Source organism: Phymastichus coffea, unplaced genomic scaffold, assembly GCF_024137745.1.
Source record: "Phymastichus coffea isolate CEN01 unplaced genomic scaffold, Cenicafe_Pcof_1.1 PCOF00002, whole genome shotgun sequence".
In the NCBI taxonomy this organism is placed as follows: domain Eukaryota; kingdom Metazoa; phylum Arthropoda; class Insecta; order Hymenoptera; family Eulophidae; genus Phymastichus; species Phymastichus coffea.
In genome coordinates this window covers 11,047,987-11,064,265 of record NW_026706813.1, presented here as the reverse complement: position 1 = coordinate 11,064,265, position 16,279 = coordinate 11,047,987, and the positions used below count along the sequence as shown (strand labels likewise).

At 40.2% G+C, this 16,279-nt stretch overlaps 1 protein-coding gene across 4 annotated transcripts in view; it reads left to right on the top strand.

Moving 5' to 3' along the window:
* LOC131663832 (uncharacterized) overlaps positions 1-16,279 on the top strand; it is an 816,929-nt gene that overhangs the window by 125,830 nt on the left and 674,820 nt on the right. Inside the window, exon 1 of one of the 4 annotated variants that reach the window (XM_058934544.1) lies at positions 13,478-13,507. The exons of the other annotated variants lie outside the window; for them this stretch is intronic. Within the exon in view, the coding sequence (XP_058790527.1) occupies positions 13,502-13,507 (6 nt within the window). The 5' untranslated portion in view covers positions 13,478-13,501. Of the gene's footprint in view, positions 1-13,477; positions 13,508-16,279 lie in introns of those variants that run through there. 4 annotated transcript variants of the gene reach the window in all.

The window sequence follows — 16,279 nt, the reverse complement described above, 5'->3', positions numbered from 1 at the left end:
AAGTCAAGAACAAATAAGATTTTAAAATCTAAATGATAACAATTTTTTAATTATATTTGTAAAAGCACTTTTATTTTGATTTTAAATTTTCACTTCTTTCAAATACCTTCAAAATAATTTTGTATTTCTAATAAACAATTAGCTTTACAGTCCATGAAAGAGGAGAAAACGTAACTTTAGACGAAAAAAAACATGACTGATATTTTATGCTCAAAGTAATGACTTTCTATCTTCTAAAATCAAAGATGAAGACTACGAAAAAAATGACATCCAGATGAAGTGTGCAGTGTGAAAAAAGAGTTTTCTTCTTTTTTTAAAATTCTAAAAAATACGAGAAAGACATATCTTCAAATTGCTTTTTATTCGTTTTCTAGCAAAAATGAACCCTGTTTTTCTATTTAAAAAAAAAATTGTTTTCTCAGACGAAGCTACATGTCAATTAAATGGCGGAGTCAATCACCATAACTTTAGATATTGGTAGGATAAAATCTTCATTGGTAGGGATGTTTCTTCTGCCGGGCACGCGTCACGGCCGCATCAAAGGACCATCAACTGGCCATGGAGGCCGAATGTGTCCGCCCGGAGCATTTTATGCTCAGTAATGCTCCTTGCGCCAGATGTATCGGCAAGGAGGTCTTATGTAGGTTCCAGAGGAGCTTGCAGGTTCACCGTTTGGAGTTGCTGTAATCCTGTCCCAAATCCCTCCTATTTTTAGAATAATAACACAAAAAAAATAAAAATAATAATAATAATAATAATAACAAAAAAAACACAACACAAAAAATAATAAGACACAAAAAAATATCATAATAATAACAAAAAAGACACAACACAAAAAAATATATTGCAACGGTAGTCGATTTAATTAATCGATCCGTTCGCGATTCTGCTTCTCGCGCGTTAGTTTGAACAATTAAGAGAGAGAGGGGGCGCGCGATCTTTTAAATAGGCAGTTACGCCTCAGCTGTTCACGCGAGTTTACCACCGATTTGTGTATTGCATTTTGTTTCCCCAAAATTAAGTTTTCTTGGGACAATTACGTGCGTGTGTGTAACGGCATTCCCGTGACAGTTAATAGCAGCAGTACAGAAGTAGCATCAAAGTTATATTGAGGCAGATCGAGGCAGCGCAGCTGATTACTCGAGGAGCAGCGGCAGTTGATATTTTGCATCAACAATTACGACTGATCACCGTAATTGCACCGCATGATAGGTGCACCTTCCGTCATTATATACGATACGAAATACATTCGGTATTTTGTCTAATCGTGTTAGCGTTATTTTTTTATATTCGCGTTGAGCGTTAGTTCGCGGTAGACTTCGAATCTTCTCTCTCTCTCTTTCTCACCGAACATAGTTAATTGTAAAATCCTATTCGCGTGTGTTAGTCTTTCGGCCCTACAAAGATTATACTGATTTTTATTAATTAAAGTCTGTTAAATTTATTCGCCGTTTTCGTCATTTAATTTTCCTACTAGCTTAAGTAATTGAAAAAGGCTTAGGTTTTAATCTTATTACATCTAAGGGATTAAGAAGATTAGGAGTAAGGTCGCTCACACATAAAACTCATCGAGTGTGACAAAACACGTCACTTAAGATGAGTTCAACTCCGTTTGATAGAAGACAACTAAAATAAATCATCTGACGTTAAGGCGAATACACGTACTATCATACGTGTTTAACGGAGCGGCGGTTGCTATTGTGGGAGTTTGTTCTTAAATAAATTTTCCATTTTTCAGATAACCTCCCGCGTTACAATATATAACAAAACACAACACAAAATGCCAATGCCATCATCAACATTGAAATCAGTTTGTTGACAGTAATATAGCAATGTACGTTTCAGCTTACCTGCAGGGGTCCATAACCCTTTGGTCCCTGGTTTAACCCTTTCATGTTAATAATAATTATCATTATTGTTAATAATTATTATTAACGATATTTGTGGGGTCTCTCGTTTAACCCTTTGGTTTGCTGGCCTAACCCTGCCATGTTAATTATTATTATAGAAAGCGCTATAGAAAGCGTTTTGTTGTATAGGATCAGTGTATCTGTATCAAAGATTTTGGTCGCGTTATTGCAGGTGTAGGTCACGGATCTTGCCGGTTACCCGCGTCAGGGACGGATCATTTGCGCCGAGAGGTGTCGTAGAATGGTGATGTCACGATGCCGTCCCCGCGACCGATAAATCCCGTGATGCGCGAGATCTTGAAGGTTCGAGGCGTGCGAGCGCTGAAGCGGTGCATCACCGCGACCCCACCGACTGAGCTTATAGCTCTGTTACAGAGGAGCAAGTTAAGCGTGAGTGGCACATACGAGGACCTGCAGGATTGCATGCTGCGGTATATGATCGCGCGCGAGAGACCTGAGTTGAATCCGACCCATTTGAATTTGTCCTAGGGACGCCTGAAAGTATTCTCCATGAGGAATCGCGGGAAATCGCGATGACCGGAATGGTGGATGGCGAAGGAGCAGGAAACGGGCGAACAGCAAGCCCGGTCGAGCCTGCGATGAGTCGTGGCCGACCGCGCGCGGCGTCGCGACGCGTAGAACCGCGTCGCGCAGCGGTGCATAGCCGAGGCGCCAGACTTGGTTCGGGGAACCGACGGACAGGAGGCGACGAGTTGACGCGCGCGGATGAAACACTGACGACGAGCACCGAAGAGGAGCCGGCTCAAAATCCCGGTGTCCGGTACTATAGACAAGAGGGTGAGCCTGGCATCCTAGGTTAGGTGTGGAGCGTGTTTGCGCAGTTGCCGCGTTTAGTGATGCGCCGAGAAGTCCGAGAGGCCCTGTCCGGTAGCGCTAACAACCTATATCGAGTAGAGGCTGCGATAGGAGTGCAGGCCGATGGGCGAACGTAACGAGCCTCTGCCGTGCCGATGGTTACTCGAGCCTCGGAGATGCGACCGCCGAGCCGTCCCCCTCTACCGTTAGCGAAGCGGAATCGGAGAAAGAAGACGAGCAGGAGTTCTTCTCGGATGAAGAAGTGAGTGAAGCCGCGAGCAAAGTGCCGATTAACGCCGGACAAGAGTCAAGCACGCCGATAGCGGCGGGAGAGCAGGCGGACCAGGCTAGAAGCTTGAAGGAGGTTTTCCGGGAAATTTTGTGCGAGTTAGGCGGAGAAGGGTGAACGATCCGGATTAAGGACGAAAGAATCAAGGGCGGAGCAGATGTCCACCGCGAAGAGTGAGGCGATGGTACCGGAGGTTTGAGTGTGGTGGACGCCGCACCCTTGGCTACCAGGGCGAACGATTCGGGACAGGCGCGATAGCAGGGCGCGACGCCGCCGAGTTTGGTTCCGCAGCAAAGAGGGCAGCGACTTCGGAATAGTGGCGGGCTTGCGGGTAGCCGCCCGTTTAGCGGAGTTTGTTTCACGTGCGGAGTGAGTGGGCATAGAAACGCGCAGTGTCCGGGCCGGAGCACTGGAGGAAATCGCGGAGGCGGCGAGAACGCGCCGCGATGTTTCAGGTGCCAACTGCTAGGGCATTATGCTAACGCGTGTCCGGGGACCTCGGTATCGTGTCAGGTTTGTGATATGCCGGGCTTCATATTTAAGGAGTGTCCTACTTCATATTTAAAGAGTGTCCTACGTGTACGGGTAATGTGAAGCCTCAGGGAAACCCGCAAGCGGGGGCCGGGATTCGCTCACCGACCCCTGCATAAATTAGCTCGAGCGAGCATGGCTGGCGTTAAAGGTACATCGGAAACGGATGGCACGCCCAGCGCATGTCTTGGCGATCATAGGTGAGAGAGGAAAGTTCGAGACAGGCGAAGTGGTGTTCGCATCCACCAGTACCACCGGCCTCGAACACTGGCAGCGGAGTAACAAGTTAAGAGAAATTGGAGTCAGATCGGGTACGAGTAGTCGGAGACCGGGTTGAGAGCGGTCTTCTAGGAAAATCTGTCGAATAAGTAAGAACGGTTGAGAGTACTGACCTTGACAGCGAAGATTTCTTTGAATCGGAAGGAGCGACGGGTAGGTCGCGAGATAGCCGTTTGTCCGCGTTAATGCCGGCGTTCACATGGCAGAGGTCACACAGAGGCGATGCCTTGAGTGAGGTATCCTTGACTCGCGTCCAGTCAGGGGACGTAGCATAGGAGGAACAACGAGGCTTAATGAAATCGGTTAAGGTGATGACAGGAAAGTCTGAACGAGCGACGGAAAAGAGCGTAGGTCTGGGGGAATCGTGATGCTCCGGCCGCGGCGAGTTAGGCCGCGCCGTTGAGGGCGAAAACCCGGGCAAGAAAAACGAAGCGCTGAACAGGGGCCAAGTTGAGCGGACCGCGGAAACGTCGCCCTTACTCTCCTTGAGCCCTCCAGCGGGTTTAGAGGTCAGAAAACGGGGCGATGAACTAGTCAAGCCAGCAGCGACGGAGCCGCTGCGATGCTCCTTGAGACCGCCCGTGCTGGTCGATTTAGCAACGAATGGGTCGTTAAAAGACAGTAGAGTCGTTGCCGAAGACGTGAGAGAATCGGAAAAGGTGGCGGAAGTACCTTTCGTGTTAAATAAGGGGAAGGCCGAGTCAAGATCGGGAAGCTCTACTACAAGAAAAACGAGTCGCAAGGACGTAGCGCATATAGCGATAGTCGAGAACAGGTTCTTCGCCACAATTAAAATCAACGGTACGAACTACTCGGCTCTGCTTGACTCGGGTGCGCAAGTGATCGTCGTAGGCACGGGGTTAGCAAATAAATTCAAGTCACGACTGAAAACTCCGACTATAGAAGTAAAGGGAGTCTCGGGCGAAGAACCAGGTGCGCTCGGAGATCTGAAGTTGCACCTGGAGATCGGCGGAAACTGCGGAGCTTTGATTGCATGCGCGGTAGAGAGATGCACGCACGATCTGATACTCGGTATTGACTTCTGGAACGAGTGGATAGAAGAGTTTAGTATTGAGAGACGAGAATGGAGGCCGAAAGGCTCAAGAACGTGGATCCCGTTTGCAAGTAACGAGAAAGGGTCGGCGCACATATTTGCGGAATGCGCAGGATTGACTAAATATCGTGAAACGTAGCGAGAACAGGTGTTGGCACTCGTGCACAGAATTGTACCGAAGCCCGGTGCCGCGCCGGCCGTAACGAACTTGATTAAGCACATCATAGACGTTGGTGACGCGCGGCCTATCAAGACGCATATGAGATGAATGTCGCCTCCATCTTGAGCTTTGCGCAAGAGGAAACGATGCGGATGTGGCGCGCAGGAATCATAATACCGTCGAATAGTCAGTGAAGTAGCGCGCCGGTGATCGTTAAGAAGGCAGACGGAATGTTTCGATTTTGCCTGGACTTTCGCCCGGTGAATAAAGTAACTAAAATCGATGCATATCCGATGCCTAATCTCGATTCGATTTTAGACCGGCTGCGCGGCGCGGTTTTTCTCTCGAAAATCGACTTGCGATCAGCATTTTGGCAGATTCCGTTAGAGGAGAATAGCAAGCAGTATACTGCGTTCGCGGTACTGGGATCAGGACTATGGGAATTTGAGAGAATGCCGTTCGGTCTAGTGAATGCCCCCGCAATGTTTATGCGATTTATGAACGCGTTGTTTGGCCCGGAGTACTCGCCGAATGTATTCTGGTGTATGGATGATCTATTAGTAGTGAGTACGAGTTTCGAGGATGACATGGCTTGGTTAGGTCGAGTGTTGCGTAGGTTAGTGGAGGTAGGCCTAGAGATAAACTTGAAAAAGTCGGACTTCTTTTGCACCGAAGTCATGCATCTCGACTACCGATTAGACTGCGAGGGCCTACGCCCCGACCCGGAAAGAATTCATCCGATCCTGGATTACTCGGCGCCAAGGAGCATAGAGCAATTGCGTCGATTTTTAGGTATGATCGGCTGGTATGCACGATTCATCGAGAACGAAAGCGATACCAAAGTCCCGCTTACGAAATTGATCAAGAAGAATCAACCGTGGGTGTGGGGCGAAGAGCAACAGGAGGTGTTTGAGCGGTTAAAGCGAGCGCTCACGGAGGCTCCTGTGCTTGCACGGTCAGATTTTGAGCGAACGTTTTATCTGCACTGCGATGGTTCTTTGTACGCGGTAGTGGTGTGCTTAGTGCAGATATTTGAGGACGGTGAACGCCCGATTTGTTATGCGAGTCGCATGCTAAACCCGCATGAGCGTCGGTATACGGTTAGCGAGATCGAGTTTTAACTGGTTCGCTTTACAATTAAGAAGTTTAGGCCGTATATCAAGGGATTTCATTTCGTGATGGTAACGGATCACAACGCATGGACTAGATTGTTGAGTAAGCGAGACCTCAGGGGGCGACTCGAGCGATGGGTGCTGGAGTTCCAACAGCTCCATTGCGAGATCGTGCACAGGAAAGGTGCTTTGCGCCATATCCCAGATGCACCCTCGCGCGAGTTCGAGGACGCGGCGGAGGTTTGCGAGTTCTCGGCTATTGAGGATACTTGGTACCTGCAAAGGTGCCAGGAGGTTCTCGAACGGCCTGAGAAATACAGAAACTGGAAAGTGGAGGATAATTTACTGTACAGGTACATGACAAACCATCTGCTCGACCCAGTTACCCATCGCGAAGAGTGTTGGCGACTCGTAGTTCCGTTGGAGTATAGGGAAAGGGTGTTGCGAGATGCACACTGTGCGCCATCCTCAGGGCATTTTGGACAGGAGAAAACTTATGATCGCATGGCTCACGAGTACTACTGGCGAGGCGTCTGGTATGACGTGAAGACCTTTGTCAACCAGTGCCAAGAGTGTCAGCGGTACAAGGTCGAGCAACGAGTGCCCTAAGGGTTAATGGGAAGGCGCTTGATTGAACTTCCTTGGGCGGTGGTCGCGACCGACGTAGTGGAGTTGCCGAGGAGTAAGAATCGTTACCGGTATATCGTAGTTTTTCAGGATTTGTTCACGAAGTGGGTAGAGCTTAAACAGTTGAGTTCGGCGGACGGAAAGTCGCTTGCATGTGCGTTTGAGGAACTGATATTGCTGCGATGGGAAACACTGGATTACCTCGTTAGCGATAACGTGAAAGCGTACCAGAGTGAAGTATTTCAGGATACCTTAAACGAGTATGGCGTGGAGCATGTGTTCTGTCCTCCCTATCACCAGCAGAGTGATCCGGTAGAGCGAGCGAACCGAGTCCTGAAGATTATGATCGCTATTTTTGTCGATAACGATCACAGAGATTGGGATAGATACCTTCATGAATTTAGGCACGCGATAATTACCGCGACTCAGGCCTCGACGAAGGTTTCCCCAGTATTTCTGAACTTCAGACGTAATCCGCGACCCGCGAAAAGCCTAAGCGTGAGGTGGAGAGAAAAGTACCTGTTAAACGCACTGCGCGATTTAGTGAGTAAGCATATTGAGAGCGCTCAAGAACGAGTGAAGAGTGCGTATGATAAGAAGCGCCGATATGCTGCGTTTAGTAAGGAAGATTTGGTTTGGCGCAAGCTTCATCCGTTGTCGAGTGGGCCAAAACGCCAGCCTAGAGCTTCAGATCGTCAAAAAGATTTCGGACGTCGTGTATGAGTTGGAGGTAAAGGACAAGCGACAGCTCCCGATGGTGCACGTAAAAGATTTAAAAAGATACGTTCCGCCGCGAGTCGTGGGCCGGATCCAGTGATTAGCGTGTCGTCTAGAATGTAATACAGAGTTGCGTTATGTATGTAATATTGGTTTCTTCTCTTTCTCTATTGTATATGTAGTGTAATTGTAGTAATGATGTTGGTTTTGCCTTTACACAAGGAACAGCGAGCGAGAGAGTCGGTGCCGCAGAAGGCGCTCCTCGAGGAAAGCCCCGGGAGGGGAGAAATGAAGATCCTGAAACCCCAATTTCGCCTGAAATAACCGCCGTGGTGGACGAGCTTACGATGCTCCGGGTTGTTCACGTTGAGCCGGAGCACTTGTCCCCCCCCATAGGGTCCCCAAAGTAGGAGAAGAGATAGCCATGGAAGTGGACAGCGCAGCAATAGAGGAAGAGCTGGATGAACTTCTATTGAGAAGTCCGGTAGCTCCCTCCACTGAGGCTGTCCCTCCGATGGAAGGTAAAGAAGATGTTCCTGTGAAAAAGGCAACTGGCCGCAAAACGGCGAAGATCCCGGTTCAAGGATTTACAAACGGCCTCCTTGAAGCCATTGAGGAAGAAGTGGAGAATACGCAGAGGCCTGCAGAGGCAGATATGGTCTGAATTGTGAAATACTCCATACTATTGCTAATAGTTCGAGTCGAATAGCAGGGTAATTACTTTCAGCAAGTGTGAGGGTACGTGAGATGTATGCTACAGCGTGTTCTCGCTCTTCGTCATCAAATTGAGAAAGCGACCTTGCGATTCCGATTTTGGATGCGTCAGTGGTAAGAAAAAATGTCCTGTTGAAATCCGGGTGTCTGAGCACCGGAGGTTCACATAATTTATTACGTAGTGTATCGAAAGTTCTTTGCTGCTCTTCCGCCCAAACGAACGACTGGCGTTTCTTTAATAGAATAGTAAGTGGTTTAGCGATTTTAGCAAAATTTTCTATGAATCATCTATAGTATCCTGCCAGCCCAGTCTATAGTATCATACCAGGAGTCTGATTGGTACTTCGGAGGTAGTATAGATCTCGTGCTCGATAATACTCGTGGCTCCGAGCTTGTCGCCCTTAACAAAAAATCTGTCGCTGTAATTTTCGACGATTTCTTCAATTTTTGCCCGTTGATCTTATTCGATATGGTCCAATTTAATTAATTAAAGTAACTGTTTGACTCTTTCGTGACGATTATTAATTTCTGGGTTAACAAGCAGTGCTGCGCGACGCGCTCTAGGTACTTTTGCCATAATAATCGAGCGGGTTGTTACTCGTAATAATGCATTTAATGCATTACTAACTAAATTTGATTTTTGTAAGTTACTTTATGATTTAATAATTGGATCGAGGTATCTATTTGGTATTTCGAGCAAGTATACGCGATCGCTATTAATTTCAGATTCTTTATTATTTAAGCAACTAATAATACTGTTAGTTAATTCTTGTATTAGCGGATAATCTGATTCTGATTTTTCTGATTTTTTAATCATTTCTGATGCTTTGTTTAAAGCGTAGAATAAATCGGATTCGTTTTCCAGAGTTTGCATGCGCATGCCAGAAGTTATAGATACAGAGTTGATTTTTTTTGAGTTCTCGGAAAAGTCGTTAACAGACAGGTTGTTGTACAGATTGTCGAATTCTGATTTTTTTGTGTTTCTCGGATTTTGTTTTCAGACCGCTGAGGTATATACTCTTTAGGAGTCACTGTGTCATTCTGTTTTATGGCATCTTGACCATTTTTTTTTCATGGGTTTTGTATACAGGTGCCTTCGTCCTCTGAGTTTCGACCGCTAGGTCCGGCAGTTTCCCGGTAGGGCCGTCGACATAATGCGACGAGTTATCGCCAGACTGTGCCTGCCCTTCGTTTGCGAGAAGTATCTTGCTGGATGCCTGGTTAATTTTTTTTGCTACGGGAATAGCTTCAATGTAACAGGATTTACTTTCGGTGAGAATTGGGAAAAACAAGACGTTAATTTTTAAGAGATTCCTGGCGTAATCAACATGCGCTTTGTACTTTTTTAATGACTCGCTTCCTATTACACCGTCTTCTATTATAGGAAAATTTTCCGGTACTAGGTGAAAATCTAGTACAAAGTTATGATAGGTTAATGAAATTTTGCCTAATGTCAAGATACTTACTTGCGAGATCCCTCGTAGTTCATATCTGTATAAAATATTTATGTGGACACCGACTGGTTTGCTTGAAATTTTAAGTAGTGAGACTGCTGCTCCGGTGTCTATAATGAAGCTAAATTTTTGTTTAGTTGTATTTATTTCAAGCTGTATTGTGGGTGACTGACTGTTAAGGTATAAAAGGATGATTTTTTGTGCGTGCGACGTTTGAGGCGCTGTATTTACAGGAGTTCCCGGGCAGCGCCGAGTGTCTGGGAACCTTTGTCTTTTTCCGCTTGTTGCAATTTTTGATTTCTGAGTTTTCGTTTTTCGCAATCACTCTTCCAGTGTCCCGTTTCTTTACAGTAATTGCAAATCGATGAATCAGTTTGTTGCAATTTTTCTTGCGAATTTAAATTTACTGGGGCACTTGTTTTTACTTGATTTTGGGCGGCCTAATGTGGCTGCTGGTTGGAGCGGGGACTAGGGCTATTGTTAGCTGCGCGTGAGGCTCCGCCCACGGCTGCTGTTTGGGCTACTGCCGTTGCTGGTGCGTAGTTAGCCGAGTCTGATTTTGATTCTGCGGTATTTGATACCAACAGTCTTTAGCTGTGTGTTTTGGTTTATTGCAAATTTGGCAGATGTTAGTATCCTCTGCTTTCATTATTCGAACCGGCTCTATTTTAGGTTGGATTAGCGCTTTTACTGTTTCGGTTATTTCCTCAGATTCCTGTACGTTGAATTCTCGTTCAATTTCTATTGCTTTAGTTGTGGCTAATTCTAAATTTTCGGCTTCCCCCATCGCGCTTTGATGACCCAATATAAACTGCAGATGAAGAATTTCACTTTATCTTTTTCAAGTTGGCTTTTAAATCCAGCATAGTTTCGATTTTCCCTTATTGCTGCTTCAAAAAGTTCGTCAGCTATTGTTTTCACTCTATTAGAAAATGTGACTACATTCTCACCACGTTTTTGTTTTAAGGTTGCTAATTCGCCTGTTAATTGATTACAAGTTTTTGCTGATCCGAACAGTAAGTCTAAAAATTTAATCATTTGTTCTACATCATCAAACGCTTTTCCTTGCACGCTTTTAAGTGCCTCACCGCTTAGTTTGATTTTAATTAACTTGGTGAGATCATTTTTATTGATTGTCGGGACTATGCTGCGTGTCTCGCGACAACCGTCGATAAATACGTGTAAAGGTATGTTGAATACATAGACTTTAGGTACGAAGTTAACAGCGTCTTTCAAGCTAAAATTTTTTATTGGTGATACTATGTTTTGTGTGGAATTCATTAGTCCTGTTCTGAAAATCCCCGGCGTATAATACGTAGTAAATGGGCTGCTTGCAAAATTAGTTTTGTTTGTATTAGCAAAACGTCGAGTTGGATTGAAATCAACTTTTTCCGATTTATTATGAATCATTTCTGTTGATTTGGAAGCGGATGGTGTATTAGTCATAGACACGTTTGTTGTGGGCGCGTTATACGTGTCTGAATTTGCAATTGCTGTTTCGTTACCTGTTTGATTTTCAATGAGCTCAAGTAATGGAATTTCAATTTTATCTAATTTTAATTTTTAGAAGTTTATTTTCGTAATAGTATCAAGGAGGAATGCTGGATTTAAATTTTTACTAGTTATTTCAATCAGGATGTCGAATATTAGGTAATCTTTACATAGAAAGTCCAATGAGTTTGTATCAATGTATTCTTGTAAATTATATTTTAATTTTTGTAATTCCTCGACTCGGGTAATTTGCTTTGTTTCGGCGGGTGGATGTCTTTGATGCAGATATGCGAGACATTTTGTAAGGGTAGGTTCCCTTTTTGTCACAAAGTTTGATTCGCTAATTTTTTTAATTTATATTTTGAGTATAATTAGTTTTCGTTCATAAGGTGTTTCTGCCATTGTAATTTTTTTGCGATAAGATCCTAATTACCAAGAATGAGGGGCCTCTAATTGTTATGTTTAGGCGAGGAGATGTTACGGCTAGACGTAATAATGTTTAAAATACTGTCGCGTTGGTAAAAATTGGATCTTAGTCAGGAGTTAAGCAGAAGTTGATTAAAGGGATAGCGCCTTTATTATATGTGGCGTGCTTAGGTAAATAACTTAGTTTCTTACCTTGTTAGGACTGGGTTTTAGAAGAATTTTTTATAAACAGTCTCAAGTGTTTGCGCTTGATTTAAGATTTATTGTTTAAAGACAAGTTTATAATGCTTAGTAGAGTATAATTCTGGTTCTGAGTAGCCGGGTAGTGAAACTTAGAAATAACTAAATCAGTATAAGTACGAGTACTAGATTTTAAGTGTTAATCTGAGCTGCTAATATGAGTGTTAATGTAATCTGTAATATGAACTGTGTTGCGCGGATCCCGATCCAGCCTTTTTATACCATAGGCTGATGTGCCCTTTTCTGTGTTTTCGCCGAATTAATATGCGGTAAGTAATATTCGCTGAAATATTATGGAGAACGTGCTTTGACTAATCTATCCCGCTAGATAGATTCAAATACAAATTTTCCCGGGAGGGTTGATACGATAGGAAATTAAATTACCGATACCCGGTTAGTTACCATAACCCGTTATGTGCGACATTTACTTATCATAGTTCGTCACGTACGTTTTTTTAGTATCGACGTGACAATGGTAACAAATAGGACCAATGTTTTTACGTGGATTTTTGTTATTTTCTATTGAATTCTCTTGAAAATATTAGAGTTTGGTATAAATATTATAACATTTCACGAGTTCAAGTTTCTTTTAGGGAATAATCAATAACTATACCCGTTTAAGTGATTTTGGATTTTGTAAACGATTTAGTTTGATACTGACTCTCTTCACCTGCAAATCACTACCGGTTACCCTAACAACCAACAGAAAAATTCCTATAATTGAGAGTGGTAGCGGAATATTATTGTCTTTTTAGAGTATAAATAAACTACTTATTTTGTATCTTTTAGATATAGTGCAAGGTGTAGTGTACTATAAACACTGTTCTAGGTTATTCTTCTGCATATAACAATGCTATTAAATAGAGCACTGAATATTGTTTTTAAAATTATTATATCCAATGGATTTCACAGCTTAAATGTTAAATGAATATTTACATACAATCTTGATACTGAACGTAAAAGTAATAAAGGAATTTTCAGTTTTAATGAAAAAAATTCATTCACGATGTTATATAATTATATGTATAATGAATAATTAAGTTGTAAGTAGTTTTCCGTTTTTGATTTAAAAATTTTAGGGATTTATATTTATGTTATTTTAACATTACACATCTTATTAAAATATAACTTAGTTAATTCTTGTTAATTTTTATGAAAATATAAGTTTGTTTTATGTAAATATTTATTAAAAATTTACAGGATTTTCAAAGTATGAAGAAATAGTCATAAATATTGTAATTTCTCATTATCATCATCATTGAAGAAAATTTTAATCATTATTTAATTTCATCTTTGCTATTTTCTTTTATGTTATATATTTTTATTAGTTTATTAGAATATTAATTACAATGTTCATTATTATTATAAAGATATCTAAAATTTAGATGTTAAAATTTCGTTGACAAATGATTTATGTTCGTAAAATTATTTAATTAATCAGTACTTTAAAAATATAATAAGAGAAGATTATAAATACCGAAAATTAATTGTACGTTGTTATGTAAATTTCATATTATCCACAGAAAAAGTTACTATTTAAATTAGTTCGCTCGAGCGCAACTTGAACGTATACTATGAACTAAAGAATAGTAGGAGCAACTATAAATCACTGTACAAGTGGCACTGTTGGTTAGTAAGTTTAGTAGTTGTGCTGAGATTCTCGACTTATTTCAGTTTTGTTATGGAGGTATTTTAGGATAAAAAAACTCTCCTATTTATAAATTTTCATAATTTATTTCAACTTTATTATTTTTTAACATTATCTCTGTCTTTATATACCTCACTGGTATTTTATTTTAAAACTTTCTCTCTCTACCTCTATTATGCTCTTTTTTCTCTATCTTGATCTCCTAAGTTTTCTTTTACTTTATTTATTTATTTATTTATTTATTCAATATACTAATTGTTATCTAATATTTAACTTGATCAGAACAAAATTTAATCTTAATGACATGCTCAAGGTATTTTTGACCATGTCTTTTTTAATGTAACATAATCCATTTAATACAGAATCTTTAGAATTTATAATATCATATGATAAGCTACTTCAGTAACTCTAGTTGAACTAAAATTGTATGTTAAATGTTCCCTTTTCAATTATCTCTCTCTCTTTCTCTCTCTTTCTCTTTTGCTCTCTCTTTTTGCATTTCTGCCTTTCGTTATAACGGAACATAAATGCTAATAGCGAACTATGTAATTTTGGATGTGAATAACCATAGTTTTTCTTAGAAAATTTTTATAATTTTACTGTTACATTTATACAAATTATTAAAATATTTAACCACTCTATAAACCTTTATACATAAAATCATAAAAAACGGAGAAAATGATTTTCCAAAAAACGAGACATTAAATACTTTCTAGCGTAGCGTTCAAAACGAGCGTAGTTCTTGGAGTGAAAATAAGAATAAGAATAATAATAATTTTACCAGTATAATTTTTATTCAATAATAATAATAATAATAATAATAATAATAATAATAATAATAATAATAATAATAATAATAATAATAATAATAATAATAATAATAATAATAATAATAATAATAATAATAATAATAACAATAACAATAACAATAACAACAACAACAATAATAATTTATCAACCATGTAAATAAATATTACAATATTTTCACCAAAGTAAACATTTATCTGTTATGATTATATTCCATTATTATAAATTTGTAAGTAATTCCATTATTATAAATTTGTTTGAAGTATAAACTAGTGCCTTCTAATAACAATATTACAATATACATCGGTGTTATTATTTTTTTCAGTAAATAACATTCCGTAAAATTTCAATTATTAATGATACATGTTATGTTAGTATTTATGAATAATAGAGTGTAGTTCTGTATTCATTTTCTCATGTAAGGCATTGCATCACAAAACTACCATTACCGCCTTTCACAGAAATTGAACATTATTATAAAAGGCAGTAAATTTATCAAGTAAATCGACTATTCAACACGGTAATAAAATTCGAGCCACTGATTCGAGCCTCTGAATCGTTAAAAGAGAAATTCCTCAATGTTAAAACTGCCAAGAATATCGGTTATACAGAAAACTATCGTTAATAAAGTGCTATGGTCATAAAATGCGCTGAACAACACCAAACTAAAGAATGCCCAATTAAACAAAAAATAGAAGACGTAACATGTACAAATTGCGAAGGAAATCACATCGCAAACTATAAAAGATGCCCAGTTCCTAAGCAATTACTGCAAAAACTATTTCCTAGACTAAGAGGAAAAACGTTAAATCAAAACAGTATTCAAGTTCATCAAAATTCAAATTCAAATTTAAATGCTAACAACAATAGAGTTAGACCAAATATAACTTATGCACGGGTAATATCAAAACAAAACGATCACAGTGAGATAGAAATATCAAAACATACAGTTTTTTCTAGCACAGCTAAGTAGACATACTAACGAAGTAAACACAAATAATAAACTGAAACATATGATGGAGCAGCTGATGCAAAGAATGAATACTATGTTAAAATTTTAACTGTTCCAGTAAACAAAATGGCATAGTGAGCAGTCTAAAACTCGCTATCTGGAACGCAAACGGTTATATGCAGAGGACATAAAATTATAAGAATTTTTAATCTATAAAAATATAGATATCATGTTGGTATCAGAAATACACTTTACAAGTAAAATTTATCTTAATATATCAAACTACACTATAAATAAAACCAATCACCTGCTTACTAGCGATTATAATAAAAATAAAAATAAACCACTACATCTCAATTTACACTAGTGAAATATATTTACAAGCAACCAGTGTAATCATCAAGGATAAATCGCTTTATAGTAGGAGGCGATTATAATGCGAAACATCCGTGGTGGGGATCAAGATCATCAACTCCGACATACAGAGGCAGAGTACTCTATGAAATATTACAAAACAATAACTACATTCCGATATTCACTGGAGAACCAACATACTGGCATACAGATACAAACAAGCTTCTGGATTTGATTGACTTTGCTATAGTAAAAGGTATAAACAAGAATTATTTTAAAGTGTCATCATACTTAGATTTATCATCAGATTATTCACCGGTACTAATTATTCTACACCACCAAGTATTTAATAAAGTAAACAATAACATACAAGTCGACTGGAAAAATTATAGTCTTTTCAGAGAGGAATGGATAACGTGCAACTTTCGTCTTAAAATAGCTAGTAATGTAGAAAGCAACATTAACTCACTTAACGTAAGTTTAACTGAATCTATTAAAAATGCTCTACGTTAATAAATAGAAATAAAACACAGCAAATCACGTCCTCTAAACTAATGTAAAAAATCAAAGAAAAGAGATTAGTAAGAAAAAGGTATCAGATAACTTGATCGAGTCAAGACAAAACTAAAGTAATTAAAGCATTCAAAGATTGTAACAAAACTCATTCCTTTGTTACCAATTCTTTTGCGGGGTAAGTG